At 39.5% G+C, this 21,142-nt stretch overlaps 2 protein-coding genes and 1 non-coding gene across 4 annotated transcripts in view; 1 reads left to right on the forward strand and 2 right to left on the reverse strand.

Annotated features, from left to right (window-relative positions):
* Positions 1 to 4,712, reverse strand: part of zc3h7a (zinc finger CCCH-type containing 7A) — a 14,987-nt gene extending 10,275 nt beyond the window's left edge. For both annotated transcript variants that reach the window (XM_034894701.1, XM_034894700.1), the window contains exons 1-4: positions 4,520 to 4,712; positions 3,146 to 3,245; positions 1,939 to 1,978; positions 1,569 to 1,772 (exon numbers count right to left, since the gene is read on the reverse strand). In XM_034894701.1, the coding sequence (XP_034750592.1) occupies positions 1,569 to 1,772; positions 1,939 to 1,978; positions 3,146 to 3,213 (312 nt within the window). In that variant the 5' untranslated portion in view covers positions 3,214 to 3,245; positions 4,520 to 4,712. The remainder of the gene's footprint in view (positions 1 to 1,568; positions 1,773 to 1,938; positions 1,979 to 3,145; positions 3,246 to 4,519) is intronic.
* A 3,026-nt stretch (positions 4,713 to 7,738) lies between these two features.
* zgc:92162 (group 10 secretory phospholipase A2) lies at positions 7,739 to 13,050 on the forward strand. Its single transcript, XM_034895235.1, has 4 exons — positions 7,739 to 7,846; positions 11,353 to 11,521; positions 12,155 to 12,261; positions 12,820 to 13,050. The coding sequence occupies exons 1-4, from the start codon at positions 7,810 to 7,812 to the stop codon at positions 12,966 to 12,968; spliced, it is 462 nt and encodes a 153-aa protein (XP_034751126.1). The 5' UTR covers positions 7,739 to 7,809; the 3' UTR covers positions 12,969 to 13,050.
* Positions 13,051 to 18,815: 5,765 nt separating this feature from the next.
* On the reverse strand, positions 18,816 to 18,887 carry trnat-cgu. The gene has a single exon. It is a non-coding gene; the product is annotated as a tRNA-Thr (tRNA).
* Positions 18,888 to 21,142: the final 2,255 nt, after the last annotated feature.

The raw sequence follows: 21,142 nt of genomic DNA on the forward strand, positions 1-21,142 counted from the left end.
CTTGGATCAGGGAGGCTCCAAAATCAGGGTAGCAGCTGTCGCCTTGGTCCCGCTCCACGTTCTGTGATGCCATGTTCAGCTGTTACACTCTGCGGTGCCCAGCTACGTCCTGCTACGTCCTGCTGTGCCTTGTAATGCTGCACAGCGTCCTGCCATGCCATGAACTACTACAAAGAACTGCTACCAACTACTATTTCTTTCTATTTTTGTTATTTCCACTCTTCATTCTAACCCCAACCGGTCGTCAGACACCGCCTACCATGAGCCTGGGTCTGTCCGAGGTTTCTGCCTTAAAGGAAGTTTTTCCTCGCCACTGTTGCACTGTTGCTTGCTCTGGAGGAGACTACTAGAACTGTTGGGTCCTTGTAAATTATGGAGTGTGGTCTATCTGTAAAGTGTCTTGAGATAACTCTTGTTATGAATTGATACTATAAATAAAATTGAATTGAATTGAATTAAAAAGTCGCCACAAAAACAAAAAGTATCTGTAGAAGTATTTGTACTTCATTACTTCCCATCTCTGGTCATTGTGCATGCAACTCACACCCTTCAGGCGGATCATTATATGACACATTCGTGTTGTCAAACCAGGGTTATTACAACTGATTTCAGATTACAATCCTAAATTCGGTGTAATAAGAAGCTAGTAAATGGATTGTTGAATGTAAACACCAGTTAAAGGTTCTCTAAGCAATGACACAAGTGTTTTAGTCTACAACATCTGTTGCCACATACAGCAAACATCTGCTCACTGTCCACTAGCTGCCGGGCCCCTGAACACACGGTAAGAAAACCATGGTCTCTGTAGACAGCCCCGGCTCCACAAACGCCGACAAAAACAACCTGCACCACCAAACAGTGTTCCCGCGTTCCAGCCAATAACCGAAAAGAAGGATTTAGAGTTGGAGGCGGGGGTGTTAGTAGGCTACGCGGAAGGGATGAGGAGGAGGGAGTGGCGAGATAGCCTTGTTCTATTTGAAAATACTTTGAATATCAACAAGTAGTAACGTCACCCAACATCTGACATTTTGCGAAGTATGTTTGCTTTTTTCAGAGTTAGATGACATTTTTTATTTCTTTGTCATGGAGTATTGTCACCATGGGGTTGTTTGGCAACCAGAGAAACTCCAGGAAGGGACAGTGCCCAGCCGCACAAACATTAATTAGCAAGTTCAGCCTTGCCCCACTAATTGAAACTTAATTATGCCTTATGCCTTTGTCTCCACAACCTCTGAAGTATTGTCATGTGCTTTTATATAAACAGTTAGCAAGCTCAAAAAGTAATGCTGGTGAAATAAAAAGGTCCTCTTTTTGGTCTTATTATTTTGCTAAGTGTGTGAAATGAAGAAAAACAAATGCATTTTTAAACCAAAGTGTGAAGGTCCTGTTAATAAATAGCAAACTATTCTATAAGACCAAAACATGTGTTGCTTGTGTTCTTTTGGACTTTAATTGTACTATTTACATGCAGAAAAAACTACTTGGTAGGGTCAAAGTGAAAAGGACACTAAAGGGATTGTGATGAAAACTGAAGCGAGACTCAAGTGTGATGGTCTCCACCTACTTACCGGAACAATGTTTAGGTACGCGGCAGCTCGATTTGCATACAGCTTTTCCAGCAATCCTGTCGGAACACAGATATCTTCCGAGTCAGCATACTCCGCTATACTCAAGGCTTCGGTGTACATCTCGATGGATTTTGTCCACTCCCCTTCTTTAAATACGTCGTTTCCTTCTCCAAAAAGATTCCACACGAGATCCTTGATGAAAACCTGAAATATTAAGAGAACCACGTCGATACAAAATATACATAGTGCAGCTGATTTGTCCTTGAATTCAGTATTTCGGGGCAAAGTTGCCTTTCATGTCCAAAAATCAGTTCAGCTCTATACAAGTGTTTGTACAAAATGAGAATGTGTCAAAATGTACAGAACTTACGTCATAATGCTCTTGACTTCCAGGAAATGGAAGGGTTGATCTAAAAGCGAAAGGAAGTTCATGTTACACACCTTTAAAGTGTCAGCAGAACAAGAACATATATTAGAGGGAGACGTAACAGTGACTGTTCAATTGCAGTCAGAGCTCACAATGTTTCATTCAGTACAAAGAAGAACTGCAAGTAAATTAACAAAATTGGCATCCTTCACATCTTATTTGAGTAAATAAGGCTGTAAACTGTATATTCTACATCTCGCAACATGGTTCAAAGACGTTGATACGGATCTGTTACAAATTTCCATTTAAAAAGGGTACAATAATACACATTTGCATGCTGACACAGAACTAAAAAAGTACAGCCGAGATTAATATCATTAACAGTTCTTAATCAGTTGGCACATTGTAAAATTGGGCAGATAAATTGTTTCACTTGAAACTAGCTATATAAATAAAGATTGCTTTATTAAAGGAGCATGGAGCATTTAGTAATAATAATTGGGAGGTTGTTTGTTATGCTGCTATCCATTTCAGTTGCCTACTGGGACCTGAAGGCAGCTTTCCTCTTTCTCTGTAAGAGAAACTTACAGCACAACTTAACACATTGTGACATTAATTAAGTTTCAAGTCTGACTGCATAGCGATGACGAGCGGAGTAGTATTTTAAGTATCACATTTGTTTTTCAAATAAAAGGCTTTGTCAGATTAGATTAAAAAAATGCAACACTGCGTTGCCTGGCACAGCTCTGGAAACAATATGGGCGAGTTTGTCTGATGCATGAATACAAAGCTGAGATCAGGAGAACACCGACATTAAAAACAAAAGTCACGCGAAGCCAGCAATCAGCTGTCCCACTGACACCCAGCTGATCTGAACAACAACGCATAATGCAAAGCTGACAAATCATTGTTGCATCATGCAGTCTACAGAGGTGCCCTCACTTTTTCATTTAAAAAAAGGCCCCGCGAACACAGACAGACGTGTACTTATAGCTGGTACGGGTCTTCATCTGGTTATCCTCTGCAATATTTCCAAGATAGGATGACAAAAGAAAAAAAGACTAGTGGACGCGACAACATCAGGAAGTGTCAAACACAGGAACAGTCATTACACACGTCTGCTTACTTATTAGGTCATAAAGTATTGTATTAGTAAAATTCAGTTACACTCCCAACTTTGACAACCAGTGATCTGAACTATGACACGTACTGGATGAACTGTAGGCCTTTCTGAATCTCCTGCCAGCGACTTCTTCGGTCCTGACATGCTCCAGACATGTTTGCATTAATATCCCCTCCTCTGTCAGCACCTGAAAATGTACAATGCATACATTATATTATTTGGTGAAAGTCACTAGCAAAAAAAAAAAAAAACAGCAACAATACAACATTAAGCACTCCTTTCTTCAAAAATCCCCATCAGCAGGTTGCCCAACTGGTTCACTCCCAGTTGATTACGCGCTGTGTTCACAGACAATTATTTTACTGAAAGACTAATTGCCTTCAATGGTTAAAGCTTCCGCATTTAACGTAGTAATGACGATACACGTGTAGTTCCGGAAGTCAAGGCTTAACCTTTTTTATTAGCTTGCGAGTGGATAACGTCAACAAAACAGCTCAGTTTAATAAACCTTACCCTGAAAAACTTTTTAAACATAGCACCTGAAAGTAGGAGGTCCATTATCGGACATCAATTCGACTGCCTTGTATTTCAGCTTTCAAACCAATAAGTGTTTCACATGATAGCAATATAAATCAGGTAGGTTTTAACAGGCGTTGGGCTCCAATACAAACCGAATAGTTTGTATTGGAGCATATGGTGTTATTGTCAGCCATTCATGTTATTGACATGGTTTAGAGCATTTCCTGTCACGTCGCATAACACCACCGACCCTATACAATCGTAGCTAATAGACAGGTTTTTAATTCTACATGTCTTCTACACTAGCTGCCAATCAAATGAGCATCTGGGTTACAGGAAAAACAGGAAGCTGGCAACAGGCTTTAGATGGGCGCTCCTGTCCTGTTTTGGTCAGCAAAGCCCAAATTCACTTCATTCTAGGAACAGGTTTGTGTATAGACACTTTCATTGCGCAACACTTGTGTCTACTTGTGTGAAGACGACGGGTTCACGGTGGAGAAATATGTCACTTAGAGTTAAGTTTTCACGAGCGAGGAAGCTCCACGTACAGGGGTTGTCCGATATTGGACGCATGGCATTTAGAGCACGTGTGTTACCCGCGGTCGAGGAACCGCCGAGAGTAAAGCCATCAGCATCTGCTAGCAAAGGATAGCAATATGTAGCCTACATAGTTTAAACGCTGCCAACAAATCTGAACCGACTGAACTCAACAGTGTTCTCCGGTGCTGGAAACACACCGGTCTAACCAGCTAACGTCGCATGGCGTTACCAGACTAAGTTTCTAGGAAGTGCACTGAACGTAACAAAGCATAGGCATGCCCAAGTTAAACTAACGTTAGTTCCCCCAACGCAAACAATAGCGAGCAGTAGATGTTTAGCTCCCGCCTGAGACCTGGTAAATATCACATCAATTAACCAACAATGCCTGCTGTTCATACTTACATGAATGGATCTGTATTTCAAACAACCCTTATGTCGGTTATCTAAAAGGAGGGAAAGTGATTTTCGTTCTAGCTAAAATAACTTGGCTAGATGTGCTGTATCTCCGAAGGCCGCCCTTTGCTTCTTCTTCTTCTATTTTGGCTCGAGGTAGAGCGAACATCGACACCAGCGCAGTGCTGCCCACAGTGGAAGGAAAAGGAAACATTTCATATGAAAAGTAGCAACGCAACTTCAACAAGCATGGATCAATTAACCAATACGTATATAATACTATTAATATTAAATTAAATGGCTATATGCATACAAAATGAAATGAATTACATAGTTGTTGTTTTATATATTTAAGTTGTTGTTTATTTGTTACATGTTGATATGCTAATGTAGACGATTTCCTTATGGGCAATAGCTCACTGAAAACTGTTTGGATGTGTGGATCAAATTATTTTGTTATGAGCCAAATTATCTACAAACAAAACTAGCCAGTGAGTGAGTTTACACGTAATGGCTTTTTCTTCAGGCAAAGAGAACTGCACATCAAGGGAACGGAGCTAAGGCATGCCTTTTTATTTCAGAAGCATGTCAAAAGTAAAAAAAATAATGTATTATTTCAGGAAATGCACATATGACTGATTTCCTATTTTTGTTTTGCCAATATATTTATATTGAAAATCCACACAGAGGACTCCATCGTAAGTCTAACATTGTCAATCCTTCAGGCCTTCTGCTAATATAATGCCAAGAGGCTGTTGCCTACACGGCCAACCCATCAAATCTGTAACACACATCACAGTTCAGACTGTTTATCCAGAAGCAATGGAAATTCCTTATGCCCATAACTCTCCTTCCTGCAAATATCATAATAGCCTTCCAGACCAGCTGGAAAAACGAGAAGAGAAAGAAGAAAAAAAAGACACCTTATTACCGCACTGGACCTTCATGATTAAGGCGCTTGATAGCCTGGAACAAAGCCAGTGCCAAAGGAGAGAATACTTTCAACAAAAGCACAATAAGATGTTTGAAGTATACTGCTGCTGACACTAAAAGACAACAGTTTTTCTTAGAAAAAACATTCTTTGTTGGGAATTAGTATTTAATCTGTCAGTCCATATCTCCCATTTAGGTTTATGGTCCAGCACCATGCCGAGGTACTTATCCTCTGTGACAGTATCTAAAGGAACCCCATATATAAAAGTGGGTTTAGGGCACTGTGCTTTTCTAAAAATCAATTGACATCTCCTTGTTTTGGAGGTATTTAAGATACCGTTCGATTTCTCACACCATTCAATAAAAAAAGCCCAATGCTCCTTTTCCTGGTCATATAGGAGACCAACAAGGACGGTATCATCCGCATACTTAATAAAGTGCTGGTGCATGAGTTTGTGTACAGAATAAACAAGAGAAGATAAAACAAGATCCTGTGCAAGTGGTTATTTCCTCAGAGAGTGACGTAACAATTCTGACTTGCTGTATTCCACTAAATGTTTATCAGTAGGCTTTACATGAGGAGGCCGACAGCCAGCAACTTGCCTTCTTCTTACTTTTCATAATTTCCTGACTTGTTTTTCTTTCCCCAAATTAGGTCAGAGCTATTGTCTGATCGTCATTCAGGATGAATTTCATGCACATACCCTCAGCTGGACTGAACACAGTTTTCTCCAACAACACTCAGTTTGTTCTTATAACTCAACATCATAATTCACCGGATTTTTCTCAGGCTGAAACTCAGCTTGTCCAGTGTTTCTCAATTTAAACTGAAATATGTATATTTGGGTCATTTGTTTAGGGGCTATCTCATCTCTCATGCAATATCTCACCCTCAGTTAACGTCAAGAAAAGAAATATTAAACACCGGAAATTGTTTGGGATTCTGCTTTCTGTTCAGTTTATTGCAAGTGCTGCTTATTCAGGCATTTCTGTCAATGTGCTCAGCTCGATATGATCTAAATGTTGACTGGATGTTTTGTAGATGGATAGAACTGAAAAATGATCAGATACACAGGGATCAGAGGGAGGTGTCTCTCTGAGAGAGTGCAGTCATCCTGTCAGCTACAAAAACTGCCAGGAGGAGGCGCTTATCTCACACTGTGCAGAAGCATTGCTGAGGAATTGAATCACAGAACCTTTTGAATATGTCCCCTGTTATCAAAACGCTTCGTGTGTTTTTTATGATTTAGCTGCCCCGACATTACCACGTTATGAATGACTATAGAGTCCAGTGCGAGAGAGCTGAAAATATACCTTCAGAACAAAGATGAAACCCATAGATATGACACAATTCTCGCCATTTTCAAATCAGGTCAGCAATTTGTCAAATAAACAATCTCCCCTGCTGAATGTAGACACTTGGAGTGCTGCTCTGTAAATCATCCGGACAATAATGAGAGCTATTTGCTTTATGGAGAGAAGGTCTGTTCAACTCACCCTGCTGACATGTTGATGTGCAAGAGGAAGGAGAGGGATGGAGTTTTTATGATTATGGATGGGAAACTATATTATTAGAGTATAAGTACCATCATTTGTATGTCTAGGTGCATTTGTTTTGAGGAAGTGGAACCCCATATTGTGTTGCTTACAGAAATTAAACATGTGCTGCATCAGCAGAAATGAACCCTCACTAGAAATCTGTTCCTCAACTCGCATAGTGTTTTCTGTACTTTTATTTTGTTTAGTTCATTTCCCATGACGTGATGTAAATGAACAAAGAGCCCTTGGAAAGCTCAAAATGACTTGAGTTTCATGTTTAAACCGAAAAATCTAGGATTAAAATGATCAAATAAAAGTGTTGGATTTGTGTTTTTGTCTTCCTGCAATTATTTTACACAGGGTTCAGTAAGTCTTTTTTCTTGAATATTGTTGTGCAGGATCGGTGCAGCATTTTTAGAAGAAAAGACAAAAATTACATTCAGACAGGAAATAAGAAGATAAAAAAGTCTTGATTAATAGACATGTATGAATTTATTGCTACCTGTGTATATTTGATTTTCATATAAATCCGAAATCTGTTGCGTCTCTAAAAAAGGGTCAAATCTATTTCATCTGGTACAAAACATTACTGCAGCACGACATCTGAGGATGCACAGACGCAAACACTGGTCCCAGTGCTGAGAAGAAGCAGGAACAACCTGCATGCTGTTTCCTCTAGGGGGCTTACAAGTACACAAACATTGGATTAGCTTCTGGCCAATGAGATTATTTAAACAGCATCTAAAAACAGCTCTCCACCCAATTCTACACTCACTTAGTGTCAGTGAACGACACTTGGTGTGGAGTTCAGCCTCTTGTTGCATGCCATGACTGCGTTTTACCGAATACTTCTCCTGTTATCTGGTAAGCTGACTATGTTCTTTGTAGTGGAGCTCCAACTATGAAATGCTAAGACTTGAGAAGTCATTGTAAAAACACAAGGGTGCATTCCCTTTGTGTCTTTAAAATAACTTACAATAGCAATAGCATAGAAAGAAAATCCCTGTGGTTACATGTGCAGAGGGATTCAGTGGAAGTCTTATTCTAAGGTAGCATGTGCAAACAAATTACTGGTGTTCATAGTGTGTGAGGAAGTGGAAATTCAATCCTCTGACTCCTATTTACTTTGCACTGAGGCTCTGTGCAGAAACACAGGCATGTAGAAAGAAACAGATACAGACTGAAAATGTGCATGTGCCTTTCCAAACTTCTTAGATGCTGTAGCCTCTAACGTGGAACACAGCTCAGTTGCCAGTTTATTAGGACGACCAAGTTAAAACTATTGCATGCAAGTCCTGCTATAATGTTCAGTTTTTGTCGTGTAATTTAGCCTACCCTCATTGATATAGGGCCTACGTGCAGGGTGGGCAAAATAATAGAAACACCCCTGTAACACAATAGCCTACACTTCACTACATCATCACCCTCTAAAATGATCATAAAGTTGAATCAACAACTTTCTTCAACAAAAATGGAACGTTATAACCTCCATGAAGGTAAGATTTGTTTTTTGCAAGAGGGTTTTAGACTGCATTAGTTTTAATTAGCCCAAATGCAGACCAGGACAAGGTAGGTGGTGAAAAAGGTGCGCTTTATTGAAGACCAAAATAACCTTAATTACAGGCATGTAGACAGGTGAGTCCGGGTGATGGAATGCTGATGGTAGTGAAGAACAGGGATGTGGACAGGTAGCCTATGGGCTTTTGTTGCCTTAATTAACTGCTCGTTAATTTGGTCAGTTTCAGAAAGCAGGTTCAGTAAAAACTCTGAGTTTGTTAACCCTGGGATGAGGGAAACTCTGGGTTTTCTGTTTCAGAAAGGGAAGTTAATCAAACAGAAGTGGGAGGCGGGGTGGGGGGCTCCAGCCTGTTTCAGAAAGAGAGTTAAATCAACCTCTGTCAGTTAACTGAGCCTTGTTGATGCGGAGCATATTAATAAATGTTAGATGGTGCTGCAACCTCAGAATGGGATTAGTAGCCTGGGCCTGGTTTAACTTTTTTCCCCGCAGAGCTGGATTAAAACTTCCAGCTGTGAGAAGCATTTGATATCATATCTAGCAACCATCCTGCATCGTTCATTTAATGTGAAGTTGGCCTATTTCATCAGACGCATTTTCTTGGAGTAAGCTAATAATTCATTAAAAACAAATGATTCATTTAATAATAAACACACAGGTAATTGGGTCTCTGCAGCATTGTGAATTAGTTATTTTAAGGATATCAAAATTCCAGTTCACAGAGCATTTGAGAACCTGGGGATTGGGTAAAGTACTTTTACTAGCTGTAGTCATGTTGTAATTGTTCTTTATACCAAATTTTCAGTACTGTGCAAAATGCTGTAAACTAAGAATGCTTTCAAAAAATATTTTTTATCTATTTGCAAAATGCAAAGTGAGCGAACAAAAGAAAAAATCTAAATCACATCACTATTTGGTGTTACTCCCTATGCCTTCAAACCAGCAATTCTTATAGATGCACTTGTAAAAAGTCAGTCGATGTTGAGGATCATAGATACAGTGGTTGGCCAAGGAAACTTAGTGCAACAGATGAAAACCACATCAAGCTAATTTCCCTTTGAAATCGGAAGATGTCCAGCGGTGACATCAGCTCAGAACTGGCAGAAACCAGTGGGAGCCAGGTTCACCCATCTACTGTCCGGAGAGGTCTGGCCAGAAGTTCGCTTCATGGAAGAGTTGCAGCCAAAAAGCCACACCTCTGACGTGGAAACAAGGCCATGCAACTCAACCATGCACAAAAACATATGAACTGGGGTGTAGAGCAGGTGCTATGGGCTGATGAGTCAAAATTTAAAATATTTGGCTGTAGCAGAAGGCAGTTTGTCCGCAAAAGGGCTGGAGAGGACTACAACATTGTGTCTGCAGGCAACAGTGAAGCATGGTGGAGCTTCCTCGCAAGTTTGAGGCTGCATTTCTGCAAATGGAGTTGGAGATTTTGTCAGGATTATTGGTGCCCTCAATGCTAAGAAATGCAGGCAGATAAAACTATCAATAATGGACTACCATCAGGGAGGCTTATGATTGACCCCAAATGTATTCTATAGGAGGAAAACGACCCCAAACATACAACCACGGTCATTAAGAACTATCTTCAGTGTAAAGGACAACAAGAAGTCCTGGCAGGGATGGCATGGCCCCCACAAAGTCCTGACCTCAACATCATCCAGGTTGTCTGGGATTGCATGAAGAGACTGAAGGATTTGAGGGTGCATACAACCACGGGAGATCTGTGGTTAGTACTCCAAGATGTGTGGAACAACCAACCAGCCGAGTTCCTTCAATAACTGTGCAAGTGTACCTAGAAGAATTGATGCTGAAGTTTACGTTTTTTTTTCATAGATGCCTAAAACATTTGCACAGTACTGTGTATATACAGTAAATATAAATATTATCTATGGTGCCCAATCATAACATTAGTTCTCTCAACCAGTATCATTGGGTGCAGCCCCAGTCTAAATGTCAACTGGCAGCACAAGTGTCAGTGTTCAGTTTTTTTTAGCCGTGAAAAGTACAGTGTGCTGTATAAATTACTTTATTTAGTTTATAATAACTCTATTCAAGATGAGGCCTAGCTTAAGGCTCCAGACCAGAGTGAGGGAGAGCATGCGGAGCATGACTCAACAAATCATATGGCTATATACTGAGGGTGGTGAGTGTTCCTATAAATGGGCCATGTCAGTAAAAACATCATATGAAAAAGATAGATGTACATGATGATGAGATGAACATGTATAGAATGACTTTGGTTGTTAGACCGGGGCAAGGTGAATTCCAGGGTGAAGGTACTGAAGAGCAGGAAACAGTTCAGAGAACAAAGGAAAAAAAAAAAAAAAACTACTATGGCTAACACTCCAGCTGGGACTGGTTGTCAGGTTACAACTAAAGCAGTGATGATGATTGGTGACAGGTGTGTAGACTGCTGATGAGAAACTGGTGAGAGCAGGTTCGGGTGTTCCTGGAATACCAGCCTTGCACCCATTGCCCGGCAACTGGAACAGGTTATGCTCCGGAACGTAACGCAAAACAAACCAGACGGACGTGTAAAACATGCTCAAGGGGTTTGTGACAGGTGTAATAAACGTGTGTGTGTGTGTGTGTGTGTGTGTGTGTGTGTGTGTGTGTGTGTGTGTGTGTGTGTGTGTGTGTGTGTGTGTGTGTGAATAACTGAGTTTGTAGAGGGTGGAAAAAAGAAAAGGAACACTTTTTAATTATTGTGTCGAACCCCTCTAAATATCACACAATATATCAAAAAATGTCCAATGACACTACAATGTGTTTACAAGATGAGGGATACGTTTTTATTTTTTATTTTTATTTTTTTTGTCCTCTTTGGTTCTTTATTTTCCTTTTGCAGTGGTTGTGGCCTCTGCGGCAACACGCAGGTCTCAACGGACAAAAAGAGGCTTACTGGAGTTGGCAGGAGCCATCAAATGCAGCACAGGAAGATCTGCCTTGTCTTACGTGATGTACGGATGCTACTGTGGACTAGGTGGGCAAGGATGGCCAAGAGACAAGGCAGACTGGTGAGGCCCCCAGCTTTAATCACACTCTTCTCAAAGCAAATTTGACACTGTCAAGTCTGTTTTCATTTTCAAGAATGTCTGGACACATGATGACAGTGTGTGCCAAAACGGAAACTTTCAGCTTTCACTAAATATGGCCCACCTATACATTATGTGATGCAAAAGATATAATTCAGCATGCAATGGTGATGTTTAGCCCTCCACTCCACAGATCATGCAGACAGATTATTTCCTCCTCCCTCCGTCCTGCTCGTGTACACACAGTGTACGTTTCTGAATGAGTCGCCTGAACCACAGACAGGGATAGAAGGACCGAATGGTGTCCAAATTCAGCAGACTCAAATGCTCCAATGGGTACTTCAAAATTCCACACCCAAATCCTATTTGCCGTCTCCTCCTTTTCCTTCTTCGCCGCAAGATATCGAACCCCCTCAATCCAGTTAACTCCTAATTATCTGTTGTGAAAACCCATGTGGTGATCCTTCTCTGTTTTTAAAAATAGCCGTGGTGTGAGTCAAACCACAGTGCTGTGACTACCCACCTACTGCGTTCTTGAGCCAGCCTTGTGTAGTCTGGAGTTCAGCCTTCAAAATAAAAACATTTATCATGCTGTTAATCTCTCTCTGTGTGTAGGTGTTGCCACAGACATGATTGCTGTTATGGAGATGCCGAACGTCTGGGCTGCCAAACCAAAACAGACCAGTATCAGTGGACGTGTGAGGACAAGAAAGCTGAGTGTGGTACTGCACTTTTAATGCTAATGTACATGTTATCTTGTGGTTTTGAAAGTAAGACTGCTGCTGCTTTCTTTCTTTTAGTGGCTGCATGTGTAAATATGCTTTGTGTACCGTTTAACACCATTATAGGTAAACCTGAGGAGACACAGATCAGGCTGTGTCATATACAAATATCCATGAAAAGAGCAAGCAGGATGTTTACTGGAGGGGAAAGACAGACTATTTACAACATACATTTATTGGTATTTTAAGCCTCTAAGAAACCACAGGAATTTATCTACATAAATAGCAGCAGTCTTAATGAGGTTTTCACATTTAAGTACAAAAACGTAGTGGATTGGTTATAATATTTTGTAAATAAATCAATGTAAAATTAATTCATAGCTACCATTCAGTAGCCAGATGTTTCTCAATTTCAGAGTAACCACACCAAATTAACCACCAGGAGGCAAAATGACAAAAGCTGGACTTTGCAAGCTTTGGAGCAAGTGTTCACAACCAATTACATAATCTTCGTTTCAGCTTGTCACTGAAGAAAGGCATTTGTGTTTTTCATTGCAGATGATTTAACGGACAAATGTCAAAAGCTGCTGTGCAAGTGCGACAGAGATGCTGCGAAATGTTTGAGAAAAGCACCTTTTATCCGTAAATATGCCCTATGGCCAGATTTCCTCTGTGGTCACGAACACCCAACGTGTAATATTTACTGACACAACACATGCATGTCCTGGTGTGCCTTTTGTAAATATAGCATTTTACATGGCATTGTTCTATAATACTCAAAGACACACACACACATTGTGTTAGGCTTATACCTTTTTACTGTTTTTCATTATTATGCTCTTTTTAATTTAATTGTTAAAAAACATATTGAGGTGTGTGAGGAGTAAAACAGTGTTATGTCTTTGCAGATACCTTTTTTGATATTAAATGTTTTAATAAATGGCAACTACTATTACAAGAGTTTACACTTAATTAATAAGTATTTTGACACACAGACACACACACACACACACACACACACACAGTGACTCTGCCTGATGAGGACTACAGCTGTAGGAGATCCACAACTTGAGCATTCCTCAGTTGAAACTCAGTCAATACTCAGCCAGAAGGTAAATGTTAATCAGCAAGATCAGATAGGCGGACCTGCCAGTACTTTATTTGTTTAAAACATGTGCAGGGCCTTGCCTGCCTTATACCTAATGAAGTTGACTCCCGTTGCTTTGGTGTTCTTTCTGACTACACTTCATTAGGTTTGAAAAAAACACTTTTGGAAATGTGTTCTAATAAGCAAACTAAGCTTTTCCTGCTTTTTTATTTTGAAGTCTGCTGACACTTTTTTTTTTTTCCTCCTCCCCCAATCTATGTATTAAATATTCCAGGTGCATTGCCAATGCTATTTCAACCAGCAGCACACTTTACTATTAAAAATAATGTGAAAGTCTTACTCATTCATGTCCTTTTTGAGGCTTTGAAAGTATCACAGATTGTTATGCTTAAAGGGACTTTCCCACAAAGTCAAGAGAAAAAGCTAGTCACTAAAGAGCTATTACGTGATCTCATGTACCATTAATATCATGACCACTTCCGGCTGGGTTGGATCAGTGGGTAGAGCAGGCGCACATGTACAGGGAGGTTTGTGCCTAAACGCAGATGTCTAGGGTTCAAATGTGATGATTTGCTGCATGTCTTCCCCCTTCATCTTCGAGAAAATCGGATAAGCCCAAAACGATACACAGTATATATTATGACAACTTGTGATCTCATTGGCTGTCTGTTCTTTTCATCACATTACTAAAAGAGAAGAATCTTTGAATGGAAAAAAAGGTCAAACCAGCAGGACGTCACCTGGTTTTGGCCAACAGATGGTGCCATATTCTCATATCCTAAACTTGAGACACACTGACACAACAGGAACCCAGCATTCATGGGGACACTCCCAAACAATGGGAGAATTTGCCCTTAATAATGATCACTGATACTATTTAGATCTGTAACAAATAATTATGTATTGAAGTTCCTAGTAACATGTTGTGACTGTGGGTTTAAAGGTTTTACTTAAATTACTATATTTTGTTTTACCAGTGTTGGTTTTGGTTTTGGCTTGGGAACCTCTTTCAGAGCGAGTTGGTAAAAGTCCCGCTGTCAAGTCAAAACCTTCATTTCCCCTCTGACACCCAGTAAACCGTATCACCACCATTGCTATAATCACAGTAAACACAGCCTTCCCAGATCCTCAAGTGAGTTTTTACACTTGAGTTCACACGGGAAACACAATTTCTTTGTTGAATGAGTGCACCGCTTGTGAGTGTGGACTGAAATGGGAGATGATGCAGTGGTGCAGTGTCCAAAGTCCAGGACTGGAAATAAGTATCTGGGTCATGGCCCACAAACACTTGCCTGATTGTGTCCAACCTTCAACGGCCATGAGCTCTGACGTTATGGAAGCCTTATGCCTTCATCCAAGACGGTTGCTCAAAGTCCCACTTTCCTGTTTCAGTATGTTGTTCTACCTCCAATCTATGCAAATGAAGAAGAAGAAAAAATGTAATGGTACAATTAAGGCAAAAAATGATATGTCGTGCATTTAATTTAAGGTATTTACATGTAAACACCCTGTGTTACACAAGCATAACAAGCCAAAAATTCACATGCCTTGTTAACTTTTTTAATTTTCTAAGCACCGAATGAAAGAAGTAGCTGTTTGAATTCATGAGATCAGAACTGAAACATGCTTCACAGTTGCAGCACCCTCATCTAATTTAGCCCCCCTGGTGGAGTAACACTGATTGTGCTTTCACAAGCTGAAAAATAATGTTTAAAAAAATACTGTTTTGGGTTTCAAGTGGGGAGACAGAGCACACTTTGATTCATCGAGGCTTCTGTGGGATAAACATTCATTTTATTTGTTTCACACAAGGTCCGTCGGATTCAATTTCGCCCAGGAAGATGTCTTCTGAAGCGATGGCTCTCTTTGAAAGCAGCCTGAATCGTGACCCTTTCTTTTCCCCGCTGCCTGGGAAGGTTGATGTTCTGGTTTTCTGCCAGCACACTTCTCTGTCCCCTGTGCCATCCTGACACAGCCTGTGTCCCCATCTTGTTTACACCTTCATGGGACTGGACCCTGCTCTTTCTGTCTATTGCTGATGGAAAAAAGTTGTCACAAATTCTCACTGGCCGCATCCGACATACAAATCCTGGTTAAAAACTGACCTTGTGTTAATATTTTAGGAGCAGTGTGTCACTCTTAATGAAAATCCTGTGATAGAAGAAACGCCAATCCCAGGACAGCGTGGTTGTCACACTGAATGAGTGCATTCTTTAATCCCTGCCGGGGCAGCTCACAGAGCCTGCTTCATGCTAATTGCGTTCTTTAATCAGCTGTTTGGTTCCCCAGTTGAGAGCCAGATGGCACACAATGAAGTCTTGGCTTAAACAGCTCAAAATATGAAACCCCAATAAACACGTGCACAACAGAGTATGATTTCTTACCAGCAGACACGCTGTGGGCCTATACGCTTTTGGACTGCTGTGTTCAGGCAAATTGGGGATGGTCTCTAGGTCTGTTTCAACATTTTTTAACTATTTACTGGCTGTATATTTTGTAATCATATTAAGTTCATAAAGAACAACTTGAATGATGTTGAACACGTGATTTTTACACAATCCCTTACATTTACTGTATAAAGTGAGTGAGTTCAGAGTACTAACTGCCCACACAAACACTAAAATCGATGTGTGTGCAGCCAAAGCAGAGTGTTACAGACTCTGTTATCCTTCTCCTATTATCATCTCCATTGTGTGGTATTTCTTTAAAGAAACTTTTTATCTGCAGGTGGCAGAGGAGGCACATGACAAAAAATAACAAAAAAAGTAAATCACAAAGGTTTAAAATACTTGGACTGAAGGTAACTGATATCTAAATGTACATACGTTTTTAAGTTTTCTACAAATGAATAATAACGCGGTTTTATCTATACATCTGAAGATTTCAAGAGGTTAAAGTGATGTTCAGAATTGATCAACGTCCACGTTTAGCAAGGGTAAAAAATGTGCCAATATAAAATATATAAGCCTGTAATTTATGCTGATGCACATATTATGTCATACAGAATGATGTGGGCATAGTCTATTATTTCAGGGGCCTGAATCTACAGATCTACAATGAATCATGAGCTAAGCAGCCAAAAAAGGATTAAAAATATGGGAAATATGGTCGAAGAGAGTGCATAATATTTGGAGAGTTAAGACTAATGTGAAGAAGTTTAAACTTTTGCTTACAGTGACCCCATCTATCCAATTAGCTACAGTATATCGAGGGATAGGTTGTTTTGCTTATGGCTGAACATTTCCTGCATTGTGTTGTTTCCTAATTGAAAAAGCAGCTCTTACTCTTTTTCTAACCAACTTGGGGAAGTAAGAGAGACTCAGTAATGATACATGTTAAATGTTTTTCTGCAAGCCGAGCACCACACAGCCCCCACCTGTGCAACTAAAGTACCGGGGAAAAGACAGTCATGGTTCAGTCATTCAAATGTAAGGAATACACACCCTTTTTCTGTTGCTATATCTGGAGTTTAAATAGCAGCTGTGAAAGGTGAAGCTATTTGGAAGGGTCCTGATAAATGCTTTCCCACTCTTGTTGGAGGAAATGTTACGCAACACACTCATTCCCAGTGTTGTGTCATATGCTTACATAGGTAGTTACATATAGTATTACGGTAAAGATTCTTTTTAGATGACATTCTTCTCCAATTTAAACTGTCTTGGACCAACTATGTATGACTGAATAATAATATCAGCTAAGGTTGGTGGATTTTGTAATATATTACACTAGTTTTTCTCTCACCATCTGTCAATTTATGAAAAGCATTATGGCCGCAAATCATTCTGGGGGAAAGAAATAAACAAAAAAATAGAATTTCTCCTGTTACTTTCATGGACAGTAGGATCAGGATTTTTATTGTTATAGGTTACCATGGAAAGGAGCTGCTGGGACTGCATCATTACCTTACTAATAATACTAATAATAACAACAATAATAATAATAATACAATTTATTTGTGGAGCATATTTCATGGCGTAAATCAATCCCAAAGTCAGTCATGATTGTATTGACTGCACAATGCATATGAGCCATATTTTAGCGCTCACCTAACACAGATCTGTTTGTTTTTCATGGTAAGGCTCATGGTAAATGCTCATAGCGTCATAAAGGCCCATCTCTTTTTGCACGCCATGATGAATAAACTCCAGAACCTGCAAGTTTCCCATCTGGACCTTATTTTGGTAGCTGGAGGTTGGACATTGTCCAGCAGTGGTGTGACGTGGATGTTGCTGACTAAGGTTTTTCTATAAAAAACACTTCAGCAGCTTCCAGTTGTTTTCTTTCTATCATCATGTGTAATTTAAAAAGGGTTACTTTAACAGATGGAACCTGATGATACACTACTGCAGCAAATATGAATCACTGATGCTGCAACACGGAGCGTTACCCAGGAAACTGTAGTCTGATTAGTGTGGGCTGAGTATATACATGATATAGTGAAATTGTCACAAAGTGATTTGCATAGGAGACTTAAAATCTTTTGGTTGAAAAAACACCATTGAATTAAATTTGATAAAATTCTGAAAAAATGCAGACTGGGCAACAATGACAGCAGATGGGTTTTTATTATAAACATGACCACCATGTTTTGAGAAATATACTTTCATATTCAACACAGAAGATCTCTGCAGGAGCAACAACTGTTTTTAATCACACTGTCAGGGTGATTCTGAAACACATATTTGCTCATTCTGCCTATAGAATATACTATAATAGAACTCTTCAAATGTCATAATTATGTAAAAGTACAAAGGCTTTAACAATCATAAAATTAGTACATTTAAATTTTCTATAGTGATTGAAAATATAGTGTCTAAAAACCTCCCCAAAATATATCCAACCCTCTACAAGAATTTGAAGCAATATTTTCCATTTGTAGCATATTTGTTTGTTTGGGTGACTTCCCAACTATTTTTCAAGTAATTTTTTTTTTTTTTATATAGCCCAGTTTTACAAATTTGCCACAAGGGGCAATATATATCTATATAATATATATCTTTCCTTTTACCCTCGATTCAGACTTTAACTATTCTCATCATCAGTCCTACATGGCTGATATTCCATTGTCAGTTCAGTTTTAAATAGGTCTTATGTCTCATTTTGTGTCAAATGACAGCACTGGGCATTTCTGTGCATCAGACTAATCGTCAGTGGATGAGGCCCACACTGACACTGTTTTGTTGTTGTTTTAACTACTGTACATTTATTATGTAATAGCATACATAGGAATGGTTGATTGAGTAAACAGTCCCCAAACATGTGAGTAAAAACATTGTGGGTAAAACGTGAATTCAAATAGACAGACATAAGGAAACTAAATTTAAAGGAATACGAAGGTAGTCATAAGCACACATTTATGATGGCAGTTCTTTTTTTAGTTCGAACATGTTTGTATACAGAGAATTTAGTGGTTATTAATGGCTGAAAACACAATTATATGTTCAAAAGGCACGGACGGGGTTCGAACCCGCGATCTTCGGTTTACGAGACCGACGCCTTACCACTTGGCCACCGCGCCTGCGCTGAAAAAATCCGTCTCATACCATTTTATAGAGTGATCATTCCGGTAGACTATTATTGTTTTTTACGTACTACCGAGGCTCGCGTTCCCCGCCCTCATCAGAAGCTGACAAGATACGCTACCCTTCTAGATGTATTGTTGTCATTCGGCCACAAGGGGAAGCTGTTATATTCCATGTGTAAACAACGTGTCTCTCTTTTGCAGTTTTCAGCAAGCAGAGGTCTCTGCTCTCCATCTTTCAGTGTTAACAAAGGAGGTCAGAGCTTGCTTTTTACAGTCTTTACTCTTCATTGTTTAGTTAAACATTAACTGATAGAAATACTTACGTTGCTACAGCCAATTTGCATGTCCTTGAACTTTTTGAGAAACAAACCAGTGTAGGTAACACTACCCTAATGGTTACACCCACAATACAAAAGTGTAGGATGGGATGGACTGAATAACATTTTGCTATTCTTGAAATCTTAGTGATAGTGGATGGAAAGGTCAGAAGAGTTAGCCAATAAAGTGATATAGGGCCTAACATTGGTTGTTGACATACCATAATGTATGACCACAATCACAAAACAATATATCAACATTTGGTCAAATTTTGGTCTAGCAGTGATGCTGGAGAAAAGGTCAGTGGGTCACCATAATCACCAATCTAACTTGGACTTAATATCAAAACTAAATTGAATGGCAATCTGGGCCTTTCTGTCGAAATTTGTTCTGAGTCAGTGTTGAACAGACTGAGATTGAGCTTGCATTACCAATATGATAACCAGTAGGCTGCTTCTCTAAGCAATACAATATGCATGAAGCACAGACTGCAGCTTTTCACTGTCTTTCTTTTCAAAACATCAAAGATGAAAGCCTGGGGGGCTTTTTTTTCTCTTTTTTTGGATCAGATATCCTGGAGGCTGTTTGAAAAATGAATAAGACTCATTTCCATTGGGAATGAGTTAGCAGTGAAAATCACAGATGTGGATAGTTTACCTTGCCCTGCTTATAGCAAGTTGTCAGCACACAGACCAAAAGAGGAGGCTTCTCTTAAATAAATTAAATAAACAACGTATAGGTAGATTTAATTCAGACCACCTTGAAATGTGACAGTTTCTCTGAAAGCCCAGCCATGCTTTATTATTCCATCTGTTTGAAATATTTACCTAAAATAATATTTAGATAGCATTTATGTTTATTGCACCCACAAGTCAGTAATGATAACATGCAGATACATGCCACATCTCCAAGTCCAAGGGTTTTTGATGGAAGTGTGAATGCTGACTGTTGAGCTGTAATCCTTTGAAGTATTGAATTTTAATTTTTTCTCTGTTAAGTAATATACCTTTAACATAAAGAACACCCTGAGATAATGTAAATGTTGTTAAATTGCTTAAGGGGGTTAGAGTTGATTTTTTAATGTCAAGTGAAAGTGGTTCCTTTTAGCAGCTCTTCCTGTTTCTCATAAACCCCTGAAACATCACAACTTGATAGATATATGTTCCAGTCAGAGATCAAATGGATCTGGGGCATGATTTGCTCATGAGGGGAACACTGAGCAGCTCACTCCCTGAGAGAATAAGAAGTATTACTCCAACATTCTATTTAATTATTTATTAGTTTATTGCTTGGAAAATCATCTTATTTTGCTGTGCTTGTTCAGGAATACCCCTGTGCCCTGAATGTGTGAGAACATTTTTTTTTAACAGGCGCACTTTGTTCTGAACAGTGCTTGCTCTTCTTTTATAAAAAACAGAGTGAGCACATTGTCTATGTCTAAATTCTGATAACTGACCAGCAAAATGGAATATCCTCTGGCTGCTTTATATTTTCCTAAGCATGTGAGTTGATATGATTATTTATCATGCTAAAACACTATGGATCCCATCACAAATAATAATCGGTGGCTAATGAGGACATGACCACACGTTCATCAACAGCCAGACCATAACTAGCCTACATGAACAGCCTATTGAGATTGCACTATATCAGCGAAATTGTATTCCTTTCTGCCTGAGAGATTCACAGAATTGTCTGCATTTATTCTAAAAATACAGCAATAGTCTTTTTGTTAGGCTCCTTCTCATAGGACCATGTAAAGATATGTTAATATTTTATTTCAATTTTAGCAGCCACTGATTCCACTAAGGGACCAGAAACAACTTCCTGGCGTTTTCGCTGGTTGCTGGGCAACCACCAAGAAATGTGGATTCTAACCCCCAGTAAACCCACAAACTGTTGTTTTTGCACGTAGGTTTTTTTGTACAGAT

The sequence above is a fragment of the Etheostoma cragini genome, chromosome 15 (assembly GCF_013103735.1).
Source record: "Etheostoma cragini isolate CJK2018 chromosome 15, CSU_Ecrag_1.0, whole genome shotgun sequence".
Taxonomy (NCBI): Eukaryota; Metazoa; Chordata; class Actinopteri; order Perciformes; family Percidae; genus Etheostoma; species Etheostoma cragini.